Here is a 21,885-nt window from a genome sequence, read left to right on the forward strand (position 1 = left end):
CGTACAGTGTAAAAGTACAATATAGTCGATTTTCTATACAGGTGTGAGGGCTTTTCCCTCCCCCCTTTCTTTATATTTCCCATGGAGCATTGACATTGAACTACGCAATCACGATGCTTGAAAATCCTCGTTATTTTCTTTTACACTTTCATACAAACGTATCACGATCACTCCACCGGATCCGAGAAGACCACGCCGTTGCAAATCCCATTCTCTCTCCACTGGATATGCCGTAGCACATCCCCACCACTCTTTGTCTGCACATCATCCCCAAGCGTTTCCTCTCGGCTAGATGACACATTTAATTTTCAAGCTCGGATGTTTACCGGACTCGAGTTAATCTCCTGCGTCCATCCTGGCCATTATTACACCACTTTCCCGCTAGTTACAAGATCCTGATACACTTTGTAGGCTTTTATTATTTATTCCATATTGGGCTTTTTGTTTTTTTTTTGTTTTTTCAGATTTATATTTTTCTTTTTTTTTGGCTTTTTTCTTTCTCTCTTTTATTCTTTATGTATTATTCTCGATATTTTCTCTTTTAAGAACTTACTCTAGCTCGAGGGTTGCCTCCGAAATAAAATAAGAATGAAGGGTGCAGCTAAATAAACGACCCTGGACCCTCCACTTGCCTTCACATTGACACGGCCCCCTGAACCCCAGTCACATAGTGTGTCGCGCAGCTACTCTTTAGCCTCAGTTCGGGATCGCCCTCGTGGTTTCACCTTACCTTTTTTTTTTTTTTTTTTACCTTCTCTTTCTCCCAAAAGCAACCCCATCCCAGTCCCTTTCTTTCTCAATTTTGTACTCTTTCCAAGTTCTGCAAGATTCTGTCTTGGGCCGTGAGAAAGGTCGTTCATGACCGGCATGGTACAGCCCGACCTTGGTCCTCCAGCGACGAAGTACAAGGAAGATTCTATTGATGATCCCGTGAGTATCATTTCACATTGCGTACCTTATCTTTTTTTTCTTTTCCTTTCGAGTTCCCGTCTACCTTATAGAGATGTTTCCTACTTCAATATCATTCCTATCTTTCTTGGTTTCAATATGTGGTTACCGGGGAGCTCTATGTCCAGTGGAGCCTCTTCTCGACACTTGATCTATCACGCCTTTGGATTCCCTCTTTCGACTCTTCAACCAACTGGTGCCGGATGAGCAGAGTCAATATCCCAGAAGACGGGCAACTCATGCTGAGTGAACCCAACGATTTGGCGGGTGACTTTTGGAGCTCAATCCAATTTGTATGCATCGCTTCCGGACCCACCATAGCCCTGCTCCGACTTAAGAGCCTCACTTCGGCCATACAAGGAAAACGGGTTCAATTGAGAGCAGAAACCAATGCCTAAAGTCCGTGTAGCGGCAAGGGACTGCCATCTACATCCAGCTTTGGAGTGCTTTGTCCTTTCGGAAGAAAAACAAAACAAAAACCCCCATTCGCGATATCAAGGACACACCAACGCTACACAGATCCATGCTATTCTTTAGTCCTGGACGGACCATCCCGGTTATACCCTGACCCATTCGTTGCGCACCCTAAGGCAATCCCTGTTCGAGGATTACCATCTATGGCCCAATCCAACTCCCCACCTCTATGATGAGATTCTGCATACCTGCAAGATTGAAATTCCCACACTAGGCCGGAGAGGTCATACGCCGATGTCACTCCGGACACCTACTGGCTGTGTTTACAAATTCCTTTTCTTTATTTCCTATGTCCACGTTCTCGGCTTGTAGCACCGTGAATTTTCTGACTCGAAACCTGTTTATCGTATCTTTCTGGCAATCTTTCGGGGCTGGCCATCCAAGTCCGAGTCACTGATGTGTGTTTTTGTTACAGCTTCGACACGGCAACTCTGGTCGTCCCGGTCCTCAACACTCTCAGGCAATACAGCCTCGATCAAATCTAGCACAGAAGCAAGGCCCTGCCTCACCTGTTCAGCCCTCTCTTTCTATTACTCCTACCACCTACCCTCCATCCCACCCATTAGGAAACGGAGCCCTGCACCATCATAATCCCTACGGACCGCCACCTCAGGAATCACCCTACTACACCACCCATTCTTCATATACAACGACCTCAGCGTCGACACAGTACCCCTCTAGTGGTAAGCCGGATTCCTTCGTTTAAGCAGTTGGTGTGAAGTCATTGGCATTGAGAAGTGACGCACTAGTGCTTGGGTTTCTTGATGCTTTTGGCCATTTCATTCTTATCGAAGACATCAACTAACCCTCAAGGATTAGGGCCACCTGACCTCATGGCATCTACCGCTCAAATGCAGAGACCTTATCCGTCTATTTACCACACTCCCCAATCAAGCTCACCAGCCTCGGTAGCTTCTCAACCGCATGAACAACATGGCCGCAACATGTACTCCCAGTCACCACAGATGCCACCGCAGATGTTTGGCTACCCTCCATACTCGCCCATGAACCCGGTTCAACCCTCGCCATATGGGGCCCACCATTCTTCCCAGCAGCATCCTCTCACATCACAGCCATTGATGATGCCCCCTCAGAAAGCCCCATCCCAGGTGCCACCACACCAATCACCCCACCTCCCTACGTCTGGCATGTCTAGCAGTCCCATCATGAAACTCGATTCCTCCCAGCACCCCACCACTCCACAGCAAACAATGCTGAACCCCCCTCTCGCGGCAACTACCAGCCACACAATGTCTACCAACAACCCCCATGCAAGCCCACCACTAGGGGGCACCACCTCTAGCGCGGCACCAGGGCCCATCCCAGCCACTACCCCGCTAGTCGTGCGACAAGACAGTAACGGCGTGCAGTGGATCGCCTTTGAATATTCCCGAGATCGGGTGAAAATGGAGTACACTATCCGATGTGACGTGGAATCCGTCATCGTGGACACACTCACGCAAGAATTCAAAACGGAGAACTGCGTGTACCCGCGGGCCTGTTGCAGTAAGGACCAATATCGCGGGAACAGGCTGGTTTACGAAACAGAATGCAATGCCGTCGGCTGGGCACTTGCTGAGTTGAATCCTGCTCTGAGGGGCAAGCGTGGATTGATCCAGCGTGCCGTCGATAGTTGGCGCAACAGCAATCAGGACCCGAGATTGCGCAGCAGACGTGTCCGTCGTATGGCTAAGATTAACCGAAGACAGTCGGTCCCCGCTCGGTCTTCCCATATGGCGCAGCAAGGCCCTGTTGGCCCAGGTGGTCCACCTGGTCCAGGCATGAGTGCTATGCCAGCTCCTGTTCCCCGCCCAAATTTAGGTCCCATGTCGATGGGCCCACCGCAGATGCATCATCATCATCAACCTGATGGTAGTCCTAATGAGGAAGTTAGCGGTATGTTTCACCACATGTGATGTGCTTTGTGCTTTCCGTCAAAGTTTTCCTTTTTTCCTTTTTTTTTTCTTTTCTTTTGCAAAGAGCGGCGGGATCACTCATGGATTTTCTCCTTGGGTCTTTTTTTTTTTTTTTGTTGGATCGGATCTATGTCTTGTGTGTATGTGTATATGTGGGACTTTTGTATTTTGCCCAGTCCGGTCTGTCTGTGTATGTGTGTATGAGGATGTGTCAATGGTTGTATGAGATGTGTATTCTCTTGTATCCCTACCTGGTCCTGTTCTTATCTTCTGTTCTATTTCATACCCTGTTCGACTTCACTGTTTTGTCGCCCTTTTACCATTTCATACCGCGCTTTTTGTGCTTTGACGCTTCTTTCTTTGGAACCGAACCTCCTTTCCCCGACATGTCGAACATGCAGTTGTACAGCGTAGGCTAATTCTTGCGCCCCTACCTATAGGCACAGACTACCCGGGTCACCGGACTATGGACGCACGCCTCCCTCAACCCTCAATCCCTGATCTCCGCCCCGCCCACATCTTCCATGACGCGCCAACAACCCTAACCCCAGGCGGCAGCGCCAGCGGTCCCTCTATGCCCCCCCCTCCTTCGCGACAACAGTCTCACCTCACTAAGCCGCCACACAATCGCAACCTCCGCCCGCATGGACTCCACTGACCACGAGATCGAAGAACAAGGTCCAACAAACGACGACCTCTTCAGTCATCTCCCGGCCGGCAAACGCCGCAAATTCATCCTAGTTGACGACCCACAGCGTGGATGTCGCGTCCGCGTCAAGGTCGTCCTCGACAAGGTGAATATGGACGAGATCCCAGACTCCTACCGCGAGTCAAATTCCGTCTATCCGCGTACCTACTTCCCCATCCAGATGCGCGACGAGAACCGTGTTGTCCCCGCTAAGCGCTTCTTCCGTGATGACACCGAGCAGGCGGACGATCCGGAAGCATCGACTATCGGCCGCACGACTGTGCCTGCGCCGTCACTCGACGCTGACACTGAAATCGACGTGCCGAAGATCTCCCGCAGAAAACATCACAAGGAGTTGATGCTTAATGACCTCGGCTACCGTATGAGCTGGAGCCAGAGCCGCGTGTTTGCGGGACGGATGTTATTTTTACAGCGTTCTTGTAAGTGTTTCTTGCTTTTCTACTATTTAATCCACTTTTGTGGTTGATCTACGCTGTTCTCCCGAACTCATCAACACGTGCCCATGGATGATCTGACTGTGGCTGAGACATAACAAGAGACCCCGCTAACCGTTTTCAAATAGTGGATGCCTATCGCGATAAAATGCGAAGCAGTATGCTCTCTGCGGGCCAGGATGCAGATGATATCCCCGATCATTTTGATACTCGTCGTGGCAAGCGACGCTTTCTAGAGCGCGGGCGTCGTCTAGACTCTGGTTCTGAGAATGCTGCGCAGCGGAGTGCGGAGGAGGTTGAAGGTTGAATTCAGGCTGAGGCTAGATTCTTTTCTGGTATTTAATTTTCTTTTTAGTTTTTGTGGGGGGTTTTATATCGTTTGCGGTTGAGGTATGCAAGGGCGTTTGACGGTTTGCGGAAGAAAAACAAAAATTCTAAAAATAGGAGGAAATTGGAGGATATGGAGGATATGGAGGATATGGAGGATATGGAGGATATGGAGGATATGGAGGATATGATTGGACATGATTGGATATGATTGGATATGATTTAGGATAAGGAGATGATACCACGACTTTTTTAACGTTGAATGAGATGTATAGCAATCTTGACAGTTGACAGTTGACCACATGGCCAGATAAAAATAGCAAGGGTGGGCCATGGACCCTGGAAGCCCTGGAAAAAGGGTGGAATGTTGACCACGTTCACGGTATCCTGGAGTTGCTTGAATTCGGTTTAGCGCTGGTTTATTAGCCCCGTTGTCCCGGCCACGCCATATTTACCCGTAATTGAATGTACTTGTGCCAGGATTCGAATCCAATTTTCTTTGTCTCAGTTTTGACTGCATTCAGTTTGAATTGGGCCTTGGCACTTTCCCTGCATTTTTCTCCGTTCGCGGGTACTCTTTCAACTTTTATTATTCAAAAGTCCGGTCCACTTGGCACCGGACACCTGAAACTCTCAAATGTCAAATGACATAGAAATGGATGTCTCACACCCAGCCTATCGTTACACCCACGGAACTCGCGAGAATCAAACCATTACACCAGGCGTCGATAACCTTGGCCCCAGCTCACCGGGCGGCGGAATTAGCGGAATCGCTCTAGGAATCGCAAATACACACAGTCGCCAGAGCGGCATCGACGCATCTCGAGGCATAAACGACGGATACACCGGCCCGGCCGAGCGCGATTATAACACAACCGGCTCAGACACACCCTACGTGCCCTCAGCAGGGTATACCAGCTATACCAGCGCCGACTCCTTTCGTCCCGAACACGCTCACGCTTTGAATATGGCGAGGGGCGGCCCGGTTGCCTCGCCAGCCATGCAGACTCCCAGTCAATCGTCGGTACATCTGAGTGATCCTGCGCACAGCACATACCAATACCCCGCGCCGTATTCGGGTCTCACTGATGGGCCGTACCAGCGACACTCCACGGCATACAGTAATGGTGAGATGTCGAATATTAATCCCGACGACATCGCCGACGATGGAGATGAGGACTTTGGTCCTCCACGCAATCGAGCGACACCTGCTGCAGCTGGCGCAGCTGCTGGCGCAGCTGGCGGTGGTCTTCTAAAAGGATTCCTTGGTCGCGAGAAGAACGTTGATGTCGCGTATAACTCGGTTCCCGGCGGTGGGTTGGAGGGTGGCGGTAAGGGGGCGTCGGGGAGATCTGCAGGTAATGGAACCGAGGGGCGCAAGAAGATGGGCTGGATTGTCGGTCTTGTTCTTGCGTTTGTAATTGTGGGTGCGATCGTCGGTGGTGCGGTGGGTGGTACGATTGGAAGCCGGCATAAGGAGGACAAGTCCAAGACTGCCGAAGAAGGAACTGCTACGGGTGATGCGAAGACCAATGGCGACCTCGACAAAGATTCCTCCGAGATCAAGGCCCTGATGGGCAACAAGGATCTCCACAAGGTCTTCCCTGGAATGGACTACACGCCGTGGGGCGTGCAATACCCCGACTGTGTGAAGTGGCCTCCGTCGCAGAATAACGTCACTCGTGACATGGCTGTTCTGTCTCAGTTGACCAACACAGTGCGTCTTTACGGTACCGACTGCAATCAGACTGAGATGGTTCTTCATGCGATCGATCGTCTCGAGCTGAAGGATATCAAACTTTGGCTCGGCGTATGGATTGACACCAACACCACCACTACCGAACGACAGATCAAGCACCTCTACAAACTCCTGGATGACTCCAAGGACACATCCATCTACAAGGGTGTCATTGTTGGCAACGAAGCCCTCTTCCGCGCCGGCAAAGACAAGGCGACTGCCCAGACAACCCTAATCTCGTACATCAAAGATGTCACGAAAGAGGTCAAGAAGCGCAACCTGGATGACCTATTGATTGCCACCTCGGACCTCGGTGATAACTGGAATTCGGAGCTAGTGGACGAAGTGGATGTCGTCATGTCCAACGTCCATCCCTTCTTCGCCGGTGTCAATGTCACCGACGCTGCTGCCTGGACATGGAATTTCTGGGATACCCATGACGTCTCCTTGACTGAGGGCACGAACAAGAAGCAGATCATCTCAGAAGTCGGATGGCCTAGTGGAGGTGGCAAGGACTGCGGTGATAGCGAGGTCTGCGACGACGACACGCCTGGTTCTGTCGCCAGTATCGACAACCTGAACCTTTTCATGGCTGACTGGATTTGTCCGGCGTTGGAAAATGGAACGGATTATTTCTGGTATGTCATTTATCCATCAACCGCCTCGATCTATTCAGATTACTAACAGTTTACAGGTTCGAGGCTTTCGACGAACCATGGAAAATCCAGTTCAACACGCCTGGGAAAGAGGAATGGGAGGACAAATGGGGTCTGATGGATGCCGGACGCAAACTCAAGAAGGGTCTCAAGATCCCAGATTGCGGTGGCAAGACTGCCTCTTGATATGCTGTCAGATACGGCCGTGGCTCTTTTATGGGATCATGATCATGAAATTTTCTTTTATGTGCATAAGTATCGTGTTAGTCTTTATTGCTTTCTCTGCACTGGCGTTTGTCATTCTGATACCGGAACCCCTGAAGGTTTTACTCATCTTCATACCTTTCCTCGGGTTTATTTAAGTTTCTTCCATTTCATTCAATATCTGGGGGTTCCTTGCCTGGCGGTCTATCATCTTCCATGTCCTTTTTTACTTGCAGTCTCTATCCATTGCTGCCAGTTTTCGGGCTAGGCTTGATTATACCTTGTATATCTTTGGTTTCATTCCTTTAGCTATATTTACGAGGGTCTTCAATACTTGTTTTTGCGGTGGAAATTTGTCTCATGGGATATTCACAGGGATCGTTTTTGTGTTTTGCCTTCCATAGCTATACTACCTATGCTCGGCCTCCATGTATATAATAGGTCAACTTATCAAGTTTTGGAATACGTATAAGCATTGTAATATTCACTTCTTTCATTACTATGTATAATTTGGTTACCCTCAAACAAGTCCTTCAATGTTATAGTACAACACATAAGAACAAAACAGCAATGGAAGTGGGAGCCGAGGAAAGAAAAAGGAAGAGCGAAATTGGGAGGGGGAAGATATTTATATTTTTTCAGTGGCTGAAGGCAATGGGGGAAGGTGACAAAGTTCCCAAATAGGAAGGCACCTGTGATTGGGAACTTGGAAGGTCTATGAAAACATCATGATATTTGACTCGATCTCAAGCATTATACCAACTCCAATCCCATGCATACCTAGTCTATGATCTATTACCCCATGCATCTCTAATAAACCAAACCCCAAAATCCCACAAGCTTTTATATAGATATCACTCCTCGCCCACGACCTCCTCGGTCCAATAGAGCCTCATATTCCAAAAAGCATGCTCAAGTGCTTCGAACACCGGCAAGCGATACGACCCCGCGCCATCCACATAGCCTTGCAGTACACCACCAGCGTCCGCATGCTCAAGCGGACCACCGAACAACAGCCACGGCTTCGACGGCAACAACAACTCAAGGTGTTTGCGTTCTGCGCCGGGGCAGAAGAGCATTGTGTTTGTCGTGATGTGCGAGAAGGCCTCTGGGTGCTTGATGACAGTTATATTCAGGGCTGCGAGCAGGGATTCGTCTAGTGTGTTGAACACAGGGTCTTGGGCGTAGACTTTGAGGTTGGAGGAAGTTGTGGCTATGATGCAGGTGTGTGATTAGCGTGGGATAAGATATAATGGGTATGCGATAGCGATGGTCGAAATAAAGAAGACCATAAGTCGATCCAAGACATGGCCGAAAAGAATATATCCAAAAACGAAACCAAACGAAAACTAAATCCAAAAAGATCGGGAAACGAACAAGCAACTTGATCCTTAATAGTCGCCAGCGCGGCAAGCTGATAAAGAGACACAGCGCGTCGATCAACCCATCCATCACGCAAGAACCCACTCGGGCTCCCAAGCCCAATACAGACAATAGCGTCGACAAGGCAGGGGGCCGAAGGATTACCCTCCGTCAATTGGGTTGAAGCGGCAGAAGCAGCATCAGAAGAAGTTTGTTCCTGCGCCTTCCTCAGCCGTTCATCCAAAGCGCCCGCCAACCTAGTGCAGCTCTCCGAGCTCTCCCACCTCTCACGATGAGTCTGGAACTGCGCCTGCAGCTCGGAGAGCGTGAGTCGACCCGGTGCCTCTGCAGGGGTCAATGTGGGTTCGGGCTGGTCAGAGGATATCCCTTCAGGTTCCTTTGCAGTTGTATCTCTCGGGCGTGTGCGCATTACACGCCGCACGTTGCCGCCGCTCGCGACATGGGTCCAGCCGTCGTCGTCGGTCACTTGGATTCGTTTTTGGGTTTGTCGTTTTGGGCGAGAGGTGTGGGATGTGTGGGGCATATTTTATATATGTATAATTATGATAGTATATAAAGAATTATTGTAGGTCTTGGATTTATATTGGTGAAGCTTTTTTTTTTTTTGGAGATGCGGGGGAAATGCTTGGCGGGAGTCTAATGGGCTTAGGTAAGGGGAGAGGAAACGGATTAACTATACACATAACACTCCAAGGTGATATACAACATAGTGATACATATTTGAGCGGACTAGTGTGCAATGGTTTGCAGGAAAAAAGTTCATTGATCAGGTTCTGTAAGCGCCCAAGTTCTTTCCAACGTTTTTAGTGTCCCCCCTCGGCGCTTCCACCGCTGGTCGCTCAGCAAATCATCATGCAGTATCACCCCTTTAGGTGATAGCACTTGCAGCGGGCTGTGATGATCCTAGCCCACCCCTGCTTTTCATCACGATTCGGAGCCAGTCACAGATGCCTCACCCTGCAGTCTCGGTCACATCTGCCTTCCTGGGTTCTGACTCGTCCGCCCCCAGGGAATGGCCGGTACCCCTCAAAAGGACCATGGAGCCCTCGAAAATCATGGCTTAGTCTTGGTCTTGGAGCTTCTCTGATTTTGGTGCCAATTTTGCCATTAACAGTGCTCAGCCTCTCCTACCGGCTTCGCTTATCCTGCGATCGGAGAAATTGAGCCGGAGTTTGGCTCAGCGACAGGAATAGCATTTTCCTATTCAGCTCTTGAAAATTGTCATCGTCGCATCTCACCATGAGCTTCACACAATCTATATCACGATGGGCTTCTGTCCTACTTCTGCTATGCTTGGGGCTGGCGCACGCTCACACCGTCATCACTTACCCCGGTTATCGAGGAAACAACCTCCACACCAACGGCACCATTGCACAAGCTGATGGTCTTGGTGTTGCCTACGATGCGAAAAATGGCTCATTAATCTACCCATACGGAATGCAGTGGATTTATCCTTGTAAGAACTATGTGCTCGTCTTTGGATATCAATCACTGACTCAAATCCTTTTTTTTTTTATAGGTGGTGGCATGGGCAGATCGACCAACCGAACCAAGTGGCCCGTTAGCGGTGGTGCTCTCGCCTTCCAGCCGGGCTGGTTCCCTGGCCACGGCACTGCCCTGATCTATGTCAATCTCGGCTTCGGCGAAGTCCCCGAAAACATGAGCCACCCAGTCGTCCCGCCGTTCCAGCTCGTCGGCCCCACCAACAACCCTTACCCCGGTACCGTGTGTCTCCCACAGGTGCCTCTGCCGCCCAATGTGACCGTCAGCCCGGGCGACTATGCCACAATTCAGGTGGTCGAAGTCGCCAAGCACGGCGCTTCGCTATACAATGTATGTTCCGGCCCTCTTATTTCCGACCTGGCAATCAAGATACTGACTTGTCTCTAGTGCGTGGATATTGAGTTCGCAGAAGATGGCGATGGATCTGTGGAGGCAGTCACTCGCGATAATTGCTTCAATTCGTCATCCCTCAAATTCGAGTACATGTACACCACCAGCTCCATTGGTTCGGGTGCGGCCATGCTACAGCCGAGACTGTCGGCTGCGGCTGTCGTTCCGCTGTTGCTGGCTGTCGCACTCGGCGTGTACATGTAGATATATGTCGTGCTTTCTTGATTGCATTTGCGCGCGCCTTGCTTTTGTCTTTCCTTTGCGCCATACCCCTGGTTTTCATTAATTGGTGACGCTTCAAAATCAGTGCTGATGATACTGCATGTCAATGTCCTTCTGAAATGGACTATAATTGACGTTTTGGGTTTTTCTGGCGTTGACTAGTGTTTGGGTTTTATTTCTATAGTGCTACTGAACGAATATACCAGTCCAATTTGTTGACGGTCTTGTTGAGTAAATTTCAGCCTCGGCAGGCCCCCATTGTTTTGGGGTTCTACTCGTGTATCATGCAACTTCCAACACCATTGGACCGATGGATGTGTCTTATTGCTCAGCCATATGGCGATATCGCAATCCCAAGTTTGTATCAGATGGTATTTTGCACCGGTGCCAATTCCGATTCCTTTTAGGATTCGGAGATTACCCGACCTGAGCTCATCACCCATGGACTCTCGCGAAATTCACTCAAACAATGGTATACTCATCGAAAACAACCCACTTGAAGCACCACTCACCTCGACCAAAATCAAGTTTGTTGATTCATCCCATCTAAGCTCGGTTTTCTTTGACTTCAGCATCTCGAAATATTGAAGATGGGTGCGCTCGTGCGTTTGTCTGGGGAGCAATTCCTAGAGGAGCTTGACCTCGAAATGTCCGGAGATATCGCCTCACTTCAAAGATACCGATTGGATGTCTGGCTTAAGCTATATCACAAGTCAAATCCTGCTGATATGAGGGCGCCGTTACAGACGGAACTCGAACTCCGAGAGAATACTCAACGCGAAATAGCCCTGGGAGAGGATATACAGGAACTACTCGAGATACCTACTACTCATGATATATCAACTCGCATTCTGCGGTTACAAAGTGAGAATTCGGATCTTTCAAAACAACATTGGATGTTGGAGCGGGAATGGTGGAAGATTAGACGTTCGTTTGTTGATGGGTCTTTGACTCGAGGAATCGATTTTTGGCGCTCATATCCGAGGTGGTATATGCATAGTGTGGTTTTCGTAGATTGTGCTGAAGGGGAGGATGCTGTGCACGCGACTGCGGATGCTGTTCTAATCGCACTGGACGAAACCTTTCGATTGGTCATTGCACAGTGGAATGTTCATGTTTTGAGAAGGCTCGGGGTTTCAAGCTAGACCCTAAACAAAAGGCTCAAATTCAGGAGGCTTTCAAGCTTGGTGGGAGTTCTGACCATCGAATCAGGAACGCCGCCTTACTTGGGCTGGTGAGTGGTAGCTGGGAGCACCCGTTGGATCATGTTCAACAAGATCAGGAGCCATGATATGGGCCATGAGATTGACTGGGACATCAAAAGAGATTTGTATTAGATACAGCTACAAAGACAGTTGACGGGACATCAAGAAAGAGGCTAATATGCCCTACAATCAATAATCTATACCATTTCAAATATCAGATTGTATATAGTCATTTGTATGAGTTATAAGGCGACTGTCCCCCAGAGACCCGAGGCATTGTATGGTTTTACAAAATGACATAGCAGAGAGCGAGAGAGAAAACTGGGAGAAGTTCTTTCGTCAAATGTCACTCGTCTTCAACATGGCACCTGCCCTTCTTGTACATGGTCGTCGTTCAGGCCTGTATCATCTCTCCTTAATGGATGGTATTCCCGTAATGACAAATTTCTCATATCCTGGAAGTTGAATCTGTGACATGTGTTTTCCCATGCAAAAGAACTATTCTGGTGGCGTTTGTTGACTGTCCCGACCTTCCCGGTTAGGACCGACGCATATCCTAACTTTCTTAATTTGGAGTATATTATGTGTTCTATGATTGATTATTTATTCTTCACCTCGAAGGGGTTTACTCATTTATTCTATGAAAAAATATAACCCCATAGCCAATCAGTCTGTTCACAATAGGTTTCAGGAGCAAAAAAAGCGACCACTATGAGATTCGAACTCACAATCTCCCGATAACACTATTAAATAGGAGTCGGATGCCCTAACCATTAGGCCAAGCGGCCTTATTTCATGTGGATCCATATTATTTAATTATATTGTCAAATGGTAGGTCACGAGTGTGTTTAACATATAATGTACTGAAACTTATTCCCTACGTTGCCCATCACCTATCTACTTTTTAGTAACTCACGCGCAATTACCTTTGAGTGGGGGACTATATCTGGCAACTAATTCGCTATAAATGCTATTATATATATGTACACGGTAATATGATGAGCTGGAGGTAGAAACTGTTCGTTTTTGACACTCTTTCAAGCGTACCATCCACCGGCACTGATATGGGCGTCGTGCTTTCCACCCTTCGTCTCACGGTAGCCGTGCGTGCAGCATCAGACCCCTCTCTTGCTCTCATCCTGAACTATTTTGCTGTTTTGGTGCTAGGCGTGCGGAAAGTACAGTAAGAATTGGCCGCAGGGTGTTTGGCTTATATGCGTCTAGTAATCAGGCAGGTAACGTATTCGGTAAGCGAGCTGGCCATGTAAGCCAGCTGGCCACCTCACCCAACCCATTAAATTCAACTATATTTATCTCAACCAAAACACCATTAAATTAATTCAATTAAATTGATTTATCTATCTGGACATGTTTCTCTTCTATGCCCCGGTAGTCTACATATTCCACACGCTCGCCCGGCCCGTGTAGCTGGCCGTAAACCCTCTGAAACCTGCTCACGATAGGCATTAATACGCGCTACTTGGGCCTCAAATGGCTCTGAACGTAGCTCACGAACTTCCTGGACTATAAGATCTCCTTCGTGATCTATCTGCCTTGAAGATCGGGTCCGCTTTTGCTTCTTCTTCTCGTTTTCGGCACGTAATTCCTTATTTTCTTTAGCGAGTAAGATAGCGCCTTGCATTGTAAGACGGAAGCCTTTCACAAGTTGGTTTAATGCACGACCTGACGGGCTAGGCGGACTTCGAGATCTTGTACGAAGTAAAGCTTTGATTGACGAAGCCTGTCGACGTAGTTCTTTCTCTGTAGCTGGTGTTTTTGGTGTAAAATTCCGGCTTGATTCACTCCCCCGGCTTGGAGGGGGGTCGGTGTTCGAAGACGAATATTTAGCTTCGAGATCACTTGATTAGGTGCAAAAGGTACTAAACCAGCTGCTCTGAAGCTATTTTTAATAGTCTCCGATTTAAAAGCTTCAGTTCGTGCGAGGGGGTATGCTTCGAGGAAGTCAAGTTTATCGATATGGTTGATTCCATTTCTCATTTTTATCTCAACCAGCCGACCGTATGATCGTTTTAACACCGCAAAACAACCGATATCGAGAGGCTGTAAAAGGTGAGAGGAGTGAGGAGGCATACAGATCGGTATCACCTTATTTTGCTCACAAATCTCATCGAATTTCGGGGTTAAATGGCTTCCATGTCCGTCGAGTATTAAAAGTCGATACCCCCCCTTCGTACGCGAAGAAGTCGTCGGAATAAAGAGCTTTTCGAGCCAGCGAACTCCAATTTCATCAGAGGTCCAACCGTTCGGACTAACTTCAAATCGCCAGTCATCCGGAAGGCCGTCAAACCAAGATTCGAGGAAGACTTTGCCTTTAAAAATCACACACGGAGGGAGGGCCCACCCCGAAGCATTCGTACACTCAATAACAGTCACCCATTCACGATTTCCAGGCTGTAAAAGCGAGCGCCGACCAGGGAGACCACTCCTCGTGACCACCTTCGCTGTAGCGATTAACCCCATCGCGAAACCAGTCTCGTCGAAGTTATAAACGTCATCGGGGTCGATTCCAAATTGAAGGATTGTTTTTTGAACAAGATCGAACCACCCTTGAATGATTTTTGGGTCTTCACATTTCGCACGTTCATAATTATAACGTCTCGAGAATTGGGAGGAGAGGAGAGGGTGTCGTTTCACGAAGTTATAAACCCATTTTTCGCCGACCGAAATAACCGGGGTGGTTCCACGTTGTTGAAGTAAAAGATTTGCCATTTCTCGTACAGTAGAAGGCCGGGGGGCAGATCCACGAGAATCCATAGAAAGAATCCATTTTTGAAGAGATTCCTCCTCGGTTTCTGTCAATTTCTGCGAATTTACGCGAGAATTCGCGCGGTTTCTGACACCATTAAGGCGCGTAGTAAGGGTGGAACGGGGTACGTTAAATAGCCGGGCCACTTCACGAATTGATGAAATTTCTTGCTTTTGAAAAGCCTGAATAGCTAATAAGATCCTACCCTCTTGCTCTGCTGAATTGCTAGAGGATCGGGAGCGAATTGGTGGCATGGTGGGTGGTTGAATTAATTAATTGCTAATTCACGGACAATTTTAGGTGAGGTGGCCAGCTGGCTTACATGGCCAGCTCGCTTACCGAATACGTTAGGAAGTAGGTGAAAGCCCCCTTATAGTCGCCCGACTCTGCGTGAGAAGGGTGAGATGCTGCTTACAACCCCCATTATACATGGTATAGGGTTGCCGAACCCGTGGAGATCGAGATCCTCGCGTCTTCTGCTAACGACCGAAATTCTCACGGTTGGAAACCTGAACCTCCTAGAGCCGGTACTCCCTCTGAATGAAAAATGCGGATCTATCCTCAGTCGGGCCAGTGAAGCTAGGAAGAGAACTGATGCTCAGGATATTATGTTCCTTCTTGGGTACTGCGCTGAAACCCCGATCACCTTCCAAACTCTTCCGAGGTTCCAAACGTGAGCAAAGACTTCGTTAAACCTTTTATCCGAAAGCGCAGTGGCCAGCATTCTTGGATTTGAGCTGGCTATGACCTGCAGAATCGTTTGTTGTACCTGATTCAGGTTTGAAATTCCAATACCCATACTAACAACTTATAGGCTGTTTCACAGGGAATTAGAGCTCTCTGACACGTCAGTTCCTGTGCTTTGATTTTAAAAGCCTTAGCTTACTAGGATGGACGTAATTCTTCCTCTTTTGGCTTTTCCTGCTACAATATGGCTCTTCATTTTATCTATTCTTCAATCCGTCTTAGTCATAGAAGTGCCACTAGAAATGATAATAATAACACAGAGTAGTCATGTCAGGCTTATCACTCTACGATGGAAAATATAGGTTGGACTGTAGGACGCCCCAAACATCCGCTAACAGAACACTCATACCAGTGACAACTTCTACTCTGCTCAAATCTCATTGGCGGAGTGATGTCAAGTGTTACCGGACCACCAAGTCCCCTACGTCATCTGGTTTGAAGATGCTCTTCACTATTATGGTGTTCCCACATTCAAGTTCAATCTCTATCTGCTTGTCTCGAACCTTGACAAGGCAGCTGAATTGCTCATTAAGGCTGGATGGGTTATTGATTCGCAAGGTCCACGCAAAACCAGGAATGCGAAGGTGGAGCTCCTACAAAAGCCTCTTGTTGCACCAACCAGCCAGACAATAATTGTTCTTCTTCCCGCTGAAGAGTGGAAGTTTCCTCTGATACCCGACCCGCCTTCTGACGATACGCCGTTGGTAGCGGTGTCATTAGACGAGAACCGTCATATTCCACCACTACCGGGCTTCCTTGATGCACTGGTTGAGAGCTGGCTAGACTGGCCCAGTGACGATGCTATGTTACTGCTTCACTTGGCCTGCTAAATCTCCTATCTTTACGAATATGTAACCGCCCTAAAACAGCCATCATTTGCTGAACAGATGAAATATGAACACCGCCAGTTCCAATTTAATTCGTTGGCAGGAATGGAGGCGGGTACTGTCCAATTCAGAAGGCACCAACGTGCTATTCGAGATGCATTATCAAAGGGCCAGTATGAACTACAAGAATGTATGGCGTCTCGTGATAATGAAGACCTGTTCGATACAGGGAGGGCGGGATTATTATAACCTTATGAATAGTAGTCAGAAATATTTTACTATAGGTGCCTTTTTCATTATCTATTCCAAAACAATAAACTTTGATTATCGTGGAGATTCAGGTTTGGCAAATGAATGAGAACACGGTGGGTATATAGTCGATCGTATCCAACTAGAATCATAACCTACATGTCTATAATATGCCATCAAATAGAGAAAAACAATATAGCCTCGAGCAAGACCAGCACAGTAGGCTTGTTATTTCTAACGCAACATTTACTGACTTAAATTACAAAATATAGTAGAAGTCTTCGGGCGGATCATATTGTGTTTTTGGTGACCAAATCTATGAAAATAAAAACAAGTCTGAGAACGGCCAAAACGACACACCATCTCGTTTTAGAACTCACCCAGCCTTTATAAGGGATCGGGGTTGAGATATAAAAGAACGACAATAATACAGGGTGGGAAGGAAGAACGAGGGTATCATGGAAGCGAACAACTCCAATGGGCCACACCGGAAGATAAAAGGAATGAAAGGAAAGAAGAAGAAGAAGAGAGTTCTTCCCAAACAGAGCGAGAAAAATGGAATACAGGCCACAGCCAAAATAAAAACAGAAAGCAAGAGAAGGTGGGCCAGAACAAGCAAACCAAAGGGCGCGTATACCAGTCATTAGAGATTAGATATCGTCGAAGATGGAATCGATTTTTGAAGGAAAGACAACGGTAGCCATCGTAGGCCACAGGTCTTGCCTTGTAGAAAAGGGTGATTGGAGAAAGAGAAAAGAAAGAAGGGAATTAAAAAGAATTTGAACTGAAACGTGAAACGTGAAACATGGGTCTCCGTTCAATCAACTGACTCAAATAAAGCTCAAATGAAGCCAGTTCAGATGTGCGGCATGATCAATTGTGCAGACGGAATGCCTTCCGAAGAAGAGGAAATCGTTTCTTTCGTCCAGAACCAGCGATCACGACGTCGCGCGCCGAAGGCCCATGATCATCGGGGTTCGTGTATTCAGAAGTGCTCTCATTGTTCAGATCTGGTTCGTTGCGGGGTACTTCGGGCTCCTTCGCAATCGGAGATGCACTGTGAGCGCCATTCCCATTGACAAAGGCGCTCTCATTGTGTGCTGCGCCTGCACCCTCTGTTGGTGGCACGGGCTCCTGCATTTGAAGAAGAGGCGACGGGGCGCTGTTTGGCTGTTCCGCGACTGGCTGTGGAGGCTCTTCTTCCTTCGCAACGGGGTGGAGCGGCCAAGGGTTTGGTCCTGTCGATTGGCGTTTAGAGTTTCTCTTCACCAGCCTGGATGGGCGAGTCGGCTCGGGATTCCCAGCAGACACTGTGGTTGTGGTGATGCCGCGGTTTCCATTTACCATGCTCTCGCTGCGTAATTGATCGCGTTCCAGAGGCGACCGATCTAGGGGGATATCTCTCCGCGAGGGTCCTTCGACGTCAGCTTCGCGAGCTCTATTATCCGAGTTCTTGGGTTTCTTGATGCCTAGCCGGGTGAGAAGTCCTTGCTTCCGACCACGGGGAGGCGCCATGATGAACTCCTCCAAGTCTCTCTGCGACATGCCACGTTGTTTGGCCACGGCTGCCATTCCAGACATACTTGGTGCGTTCTTTCCGTAGGATCCGGGTGAAGTGGTCATCGGCTGGGATGCAAGCACTGGCTGTGCTTGCTGCCGGGCGCTCTCTTCCGAACTATCCTCCAACTCTGTCGAGTCACCGTCGTCGGCACCTTGGCGACGGGGGATGCCGCGGACAGGGCGTAACTTGTTGCTTACAGGCTCTTCGTCGCTGGAATCTGCAAATCGACTAGTGAAGACCTGGGGTCGGGGTTCGTCCTCGCCATCTGAATTTGCGAACCGAGTTGTACGCGCCGATCTAGGGGGCGCCTTGGTAAACTTCGTTCTTGGCGGTGCCTTTTTGTTCGTCGAAAAGAACGAATATCGCTCACCTCCTGCGGGTCCTCGGAGAGTCTTACGCATTGTCCCATTCGAGGAGCCAGATGAAAGAGGATGATGTCCAAGGGGAGATTCGTTGCGTTCCATTGGAGCTTGCACTCGGTCGTTAGTACCAGCAGCACCGGCTCTCATCGTTCGTCGCAAGGAGTGGGGATCTCCACGCGGAGAAGAGCGCTTGAAGCTGCTTGCAGAATCACTTCCATTCGACATTTGCCGGCGAAGACTGCCAGGAACACCTGGCTGGCCTCCTATATTGTGATAAACTGGACCAAGAGACAATGGACGCGGTTTGGTCTTGCCACCTCGTACAGAATCATCGTTGCGCGACCACCGAGGGTCACGCATACGAGACGTGCCATTCACATCCACCGACATGGGACGGGTTCGCGCGGTGGGCTGTGCTTGGATGCTGCCATTCTGAGGAGTCGCGTCGCGAGTTTGCAGCGGGACTGGCACTGGTGGGTGTGCAGAACTAAGTCCATGGCCAACCGAAGAGGCAGGGGATTCCTCTACCATGCGGTTGACCAAGTCTTGAGTCGGTGTCATGCAGCGCGAATCTTCAAGTGGTTGATCAGTCACATCTTGTGACTGACTATCCACGATGGCGGCTCTATCAATAGGCCTCGGCGTTGCGTCCCGCGATTCGCTCGCAGTCTCCTCAATAGGTGCCGATCTAGGGGCTGACCGATGATCAACAATAGCATTGATGGATCCAAACCCATCACCGTCAATGTCTTCCGCTGCGTCGCTGTAGATGCTATCACCAGATGACTCTTCTGCCTCCAAGTCATCCAGCTTTGGAACAGCGCTCGCCATGGCCTGGGTGCTAGTCTTCGCAGTCTCGGTTCGACTGCGGTCTGAGCTGGAGGGCGGGGATCCTCCCGGAATCATATATTGGTCTATGCTAGCTCTCTTCATGTCGAAACTTTGCTTGGTTTCGTCTGCTGGGGGCGTAGCAGGCTCGACAGCAATAGCAGGCACATATAGTTCTGAGCCCACGCTGGAAAATGGCTGTTTCTCAGTGACGTCGTTGGTGAATCCGGCCGCCCGTTTAGCCCCTGGGCTGGTATCTGAATGTAAAGTATGCAAAGTGCCATTGACAGACAATTGCTCCAGAGCGCTCAAATCGCCTGAGTGGAAGTGTTCATCTTGACGCGTCTTAGGGGGCAAACCTTCGACAGCGTGGTCACCCGACAGCGATATACCCGGCCTTGGCACCACATCAGATTCAGTCGAAGAGCTGGACTCATTATCACTGAACTGCGGGATTGGCGACCTCTTAAGAGCGCCGCCTCGGCTCCCTCGAATGCTACCGAAAGATGGAAGGACTTGTCGGGGTTTCATGACTACATCCCAGTCATCGTCGCTCGCAAACTCCGCGGGCGACTTCTTCTTGCCAACACCAAGCCAACTCATACGAGACTTGCCTTTATCGCCGGGTGGTGAATCAGGCATATATTCTTCCGGCGAGGTAGGAGGGCTGGCTGCTGCATTGACAACCTCAGCCTCATCATCAAAACTGACCTTGACGGACTTCTTCTTGGTATCAACCCGGGATCCTTCGTCTGAAGCCACCGAGGTACCATCTGATAACTCGCTCGGTGGTAGAACTCGACCGGTTGCCTCAAGCTTCCTATTAGGCGATAAAGAGGTCCCTCTTGGGTGTTTCAAGGCCGATTTGACAGGAGATACTGATCTGGGCGGAGGCTGGTGAACTTGATCACCGGCTCCAGCCACGGAGAGCAGCCTGGAGAAACGAGCAGTTCGACCTGGGCTGCTCGACTGACGGTGTGGCTGCCGCCCTATTTGCAGTTCCGTCGAGGGCGACGATGGCACTGGCATTGCCTCTACGTGATCAGCAGTTGGTGATGCGCTCGTCACTCGATCTCTCCCTTGCCGCATGGGGATATCTTCCACATTCGTGCCGACATCTTGGGGCTCTACTTCTTCTCGAACGGTGGATGGCCACTGCGCAGGAAGAGATCGGGAGGATGGGTGTTCACTTTCCACGTTGGTCACAACAGGCACTGCGTTACCGGTATATTGGTCTAGAGGATCGGCCTCTATAAGCGAATTTTGCACGTTTCCAGTCCGACCATTCGCACTCGGGATGTCCTTTGAAATGCCACTCGCTTGGGCTGCAGTGACTGCGGTGCCGGTCAAAGGACCAGATTTGTTCACAATGGGGATTTCCTCTAGACTGCCAGAGGGCTGTGCCCTAGGCTTCCCCATTGGCTGTTTGTCAGATACCTCAGCAATCGATTCTTGAATAGCATCGTGGAGGCTCATCGGATTATTCTCAAACATCGCGATCGGCGAGGTAGGCCGCGAGCCCAGAGGGTACGAGAAATTCACTGAATTTCGACTCGCTGATCGTTCCAATTCTGGAACAGTCCCGAGACTAGTCACACGTTGATGCGTAGCTAGCTGAATGGGGGACCCTCGCCCATATTCCCGATCCATGCCCCTCGCTCCAGCGCGCGGCGGAGACGATGGAGGCGAACGCATCGACGGCCCCATACTCAGCGCACGTCGGCTCGGCAGCTTCCGCGGCGTAAACTGGGTCGGGAGAGTAGGTAACGGTGGCACATCGACGGGTACAGGGGCGGGCCTGACGGGCCCGGAGCTTGTAGCCGGGCGATTAGGGGACTGGTCGCGAAAGGTGCGTGCGCTCATCGAACTATTGCTACTGGAGCGGCGCAGCGTCCCACCCACGCTGGCCGAGCGGCGACCGCCAAGGGGGTTAATCTGCGACTGGGTCGAGTTGCGCCGCTGGACCATGCGTTTTGTCTGAACATTTTCGATGGGGATCGGGGTGGATGTGGATTTGCGGAGCGCTGCTGCTGCTGCCGCTGCGGACAAGCTGGCTGTGGAGGGTTGGGATTTTAGGAAAGCATGGCTGGCGGCGGACTGCGCGGACTGCGCGGCGGGTGAGGAGAGTGGCTAGTAGGAAGGGGACCTATCAGTTTCATTTTCATGCATAGGTTGCAGCTACCCGTTGGATTGCATCAAGTCCTGCAGGACTCATTTGCAGATAGGGAAGCCTGCTATCCTTGGTATTCTACGCATGGAACATACCTGGTGATGGACAGAAGCACTTCTCTTGCGACGGCCGAAGACCATTGTTCAGAGTCTCGGACCTTTTAGGGACTAGAACGGGCCAAAGACGGGATGGCCGGACACTGCTTGGTGCAGCGCCGGGATCCGAGATTGAAGTGGATGAAGGGAATGTGGATCTCCTGATGATG

The 21,885-nt window shown here is 49.6% G+C and overlaps 7 protein-coding genes across 7 annotated transcripts; 5 read left to right on the top strand and 2 right to left on the bottom strand.

The window, feature by feature from the left end:
* Positions 1–858: 858 nt before the first annotated feature.
* N7447_002702 (uncharacterized protein) lies at positions 859–4,788 on the top strand (the record flags this gene model as incomplete). The annotated part of the gene is made up of 5 exons (XM_057226977.1): positions 859–930; positions 1,838–2,105; positions 2,242–3,318; positions 3,897–4,466; positions 4,610–4,788. The coding sequence occupies 5 exons, from the start codon at positions 859–861 to the stop codon at positions 4,786–4,788; spliced, it is 2,166 nt and encodes a 721-aa protein (XP_057090993.1).
* A 675-nt stretch (positions 4,789–5,463) lies between these two features.
* bgt3 (uncharacterized protein) lies at positions 5,464–7,388 on the top strand (the record flags this gene model as incomplete). Its single annotated transcript, XM_057226978.1, has 2 exons — positions 5,464–7,184; positions 7,241–7,388. 2 exons carry the CDS (start codon positions 5,464–5,466, stop codon positions 7,386–7,388), a joined length of 1,869 nt encoding a protein of 622 aa, XP_057090994.1.
* An 872-nt stretch (positions 7,389–8,260) lies between these two features.
* Positions 8,261–9,312, bottom strand: N7447_002704 (SRR1 family protein; the record flags this gene model as incomplete). Its single annotated transcript, XM_057226979.1, has 2 exons — positions 8,261–8,619; positions 8,784–9,312. The coding sequence occupies 2 exons, from the start codon at positions 9,310–9,312 to the stop codon at positions 8,261–8,263; spliced, it is 888 nt and encodes a 295-aa protein (XP_057090995.1).
* A 716-nt stretch (positions 9,313–10,028) lies between these two features.
* On the top strand, positions 10,029–11,492 carry N7447_002705 (copper acquisition factor BIM1-like domain-containing protein; the record flags this gene model as incomplete). The annotated part of the gene is made up of 4 exons (XM_057226980.1): positions 10,029–10,245; positions 10,309–10,622; positions 10,680–10,882; positions 11,312–11,492. 4 exons carry the CDS (start codon positions 10,029–10,031, stop codon positions 11,490–11,492), a joined length of 915 nt encoding a protein of 304 aa, XP_057090996.1.
* Positions 11,493–11,494: 2 nt separating this feature from the next.
* On the top strand, positions 11,495–12,195 carry N7447_002706 (uncharacterized protein; the record flags this gene model as incomplete). Its single annotated transcript, XM_057226981.1, is given in 2 exon segments — positions 11,495–12,013; positions 12,031–12,195. 2 exon segments carry the CDS (start codon positions 11,495–11,497, stop codon positions 12,193–12,195), a joined length of 684 nt encoding a protein of 227 aa, XP_057090997.1.
* Positions 12,196–16,064: 3,869 nt separating this feature from the next.
* On the top strand, positions 16,065–16,453 carry N7447_002707 (uncharacterized protein; the record flags this gene model as incomplete). The annotated part of the gene is given in 2 exon segments (XM_057226982.1): positions 16,065–16,082; positions 16,100–16,453. The coding sequence occupies 2 exon segments, from the start codon at positions 16,065–16,067 to the stop codon at positions 16,451–16,453; spliced, it is 372 nt and encodes a 123-aa protein (XP_057090998.1).
* Positions 16,454–17,572: 1,119 nt separating this feature from the next.
* Positions 17,573–21,760, bottom strand: N7447_002708 (uncharacterized protein; the record flags this gene model as incomplete). Its single annotated transcript, XM_057226983.1, has 2 exons — positions 17,573–21,580; positions 21,716–21,760. The coding sequence occupies 2 exons, from the start codon at positions 21,758–21,760 to the stop codon at positions 17,573–17,575; spliced, it is 4,053 nt and encodes a 1,350-aa protein (XP_057090999.1).
* Between the last annotated feature and the right edge of the window lie 125 nt (positions 21,761–21,885).

The sequence above is a fragment of the Penicillium robsamsonii genome (assembly GCF_028829455.1).
Source record: "Penicillium robsamsonii strain IBT 29466 chromosome Unknown utg000001l_segment0_segment0, whole genome shotgun sequence".
NCBI lineage: Eukaryota > Fungi > Ascomycota > Eurotiomycetes > Eurotiales > Aspergillaceae > Penicillium > Penicillium robsamsonii.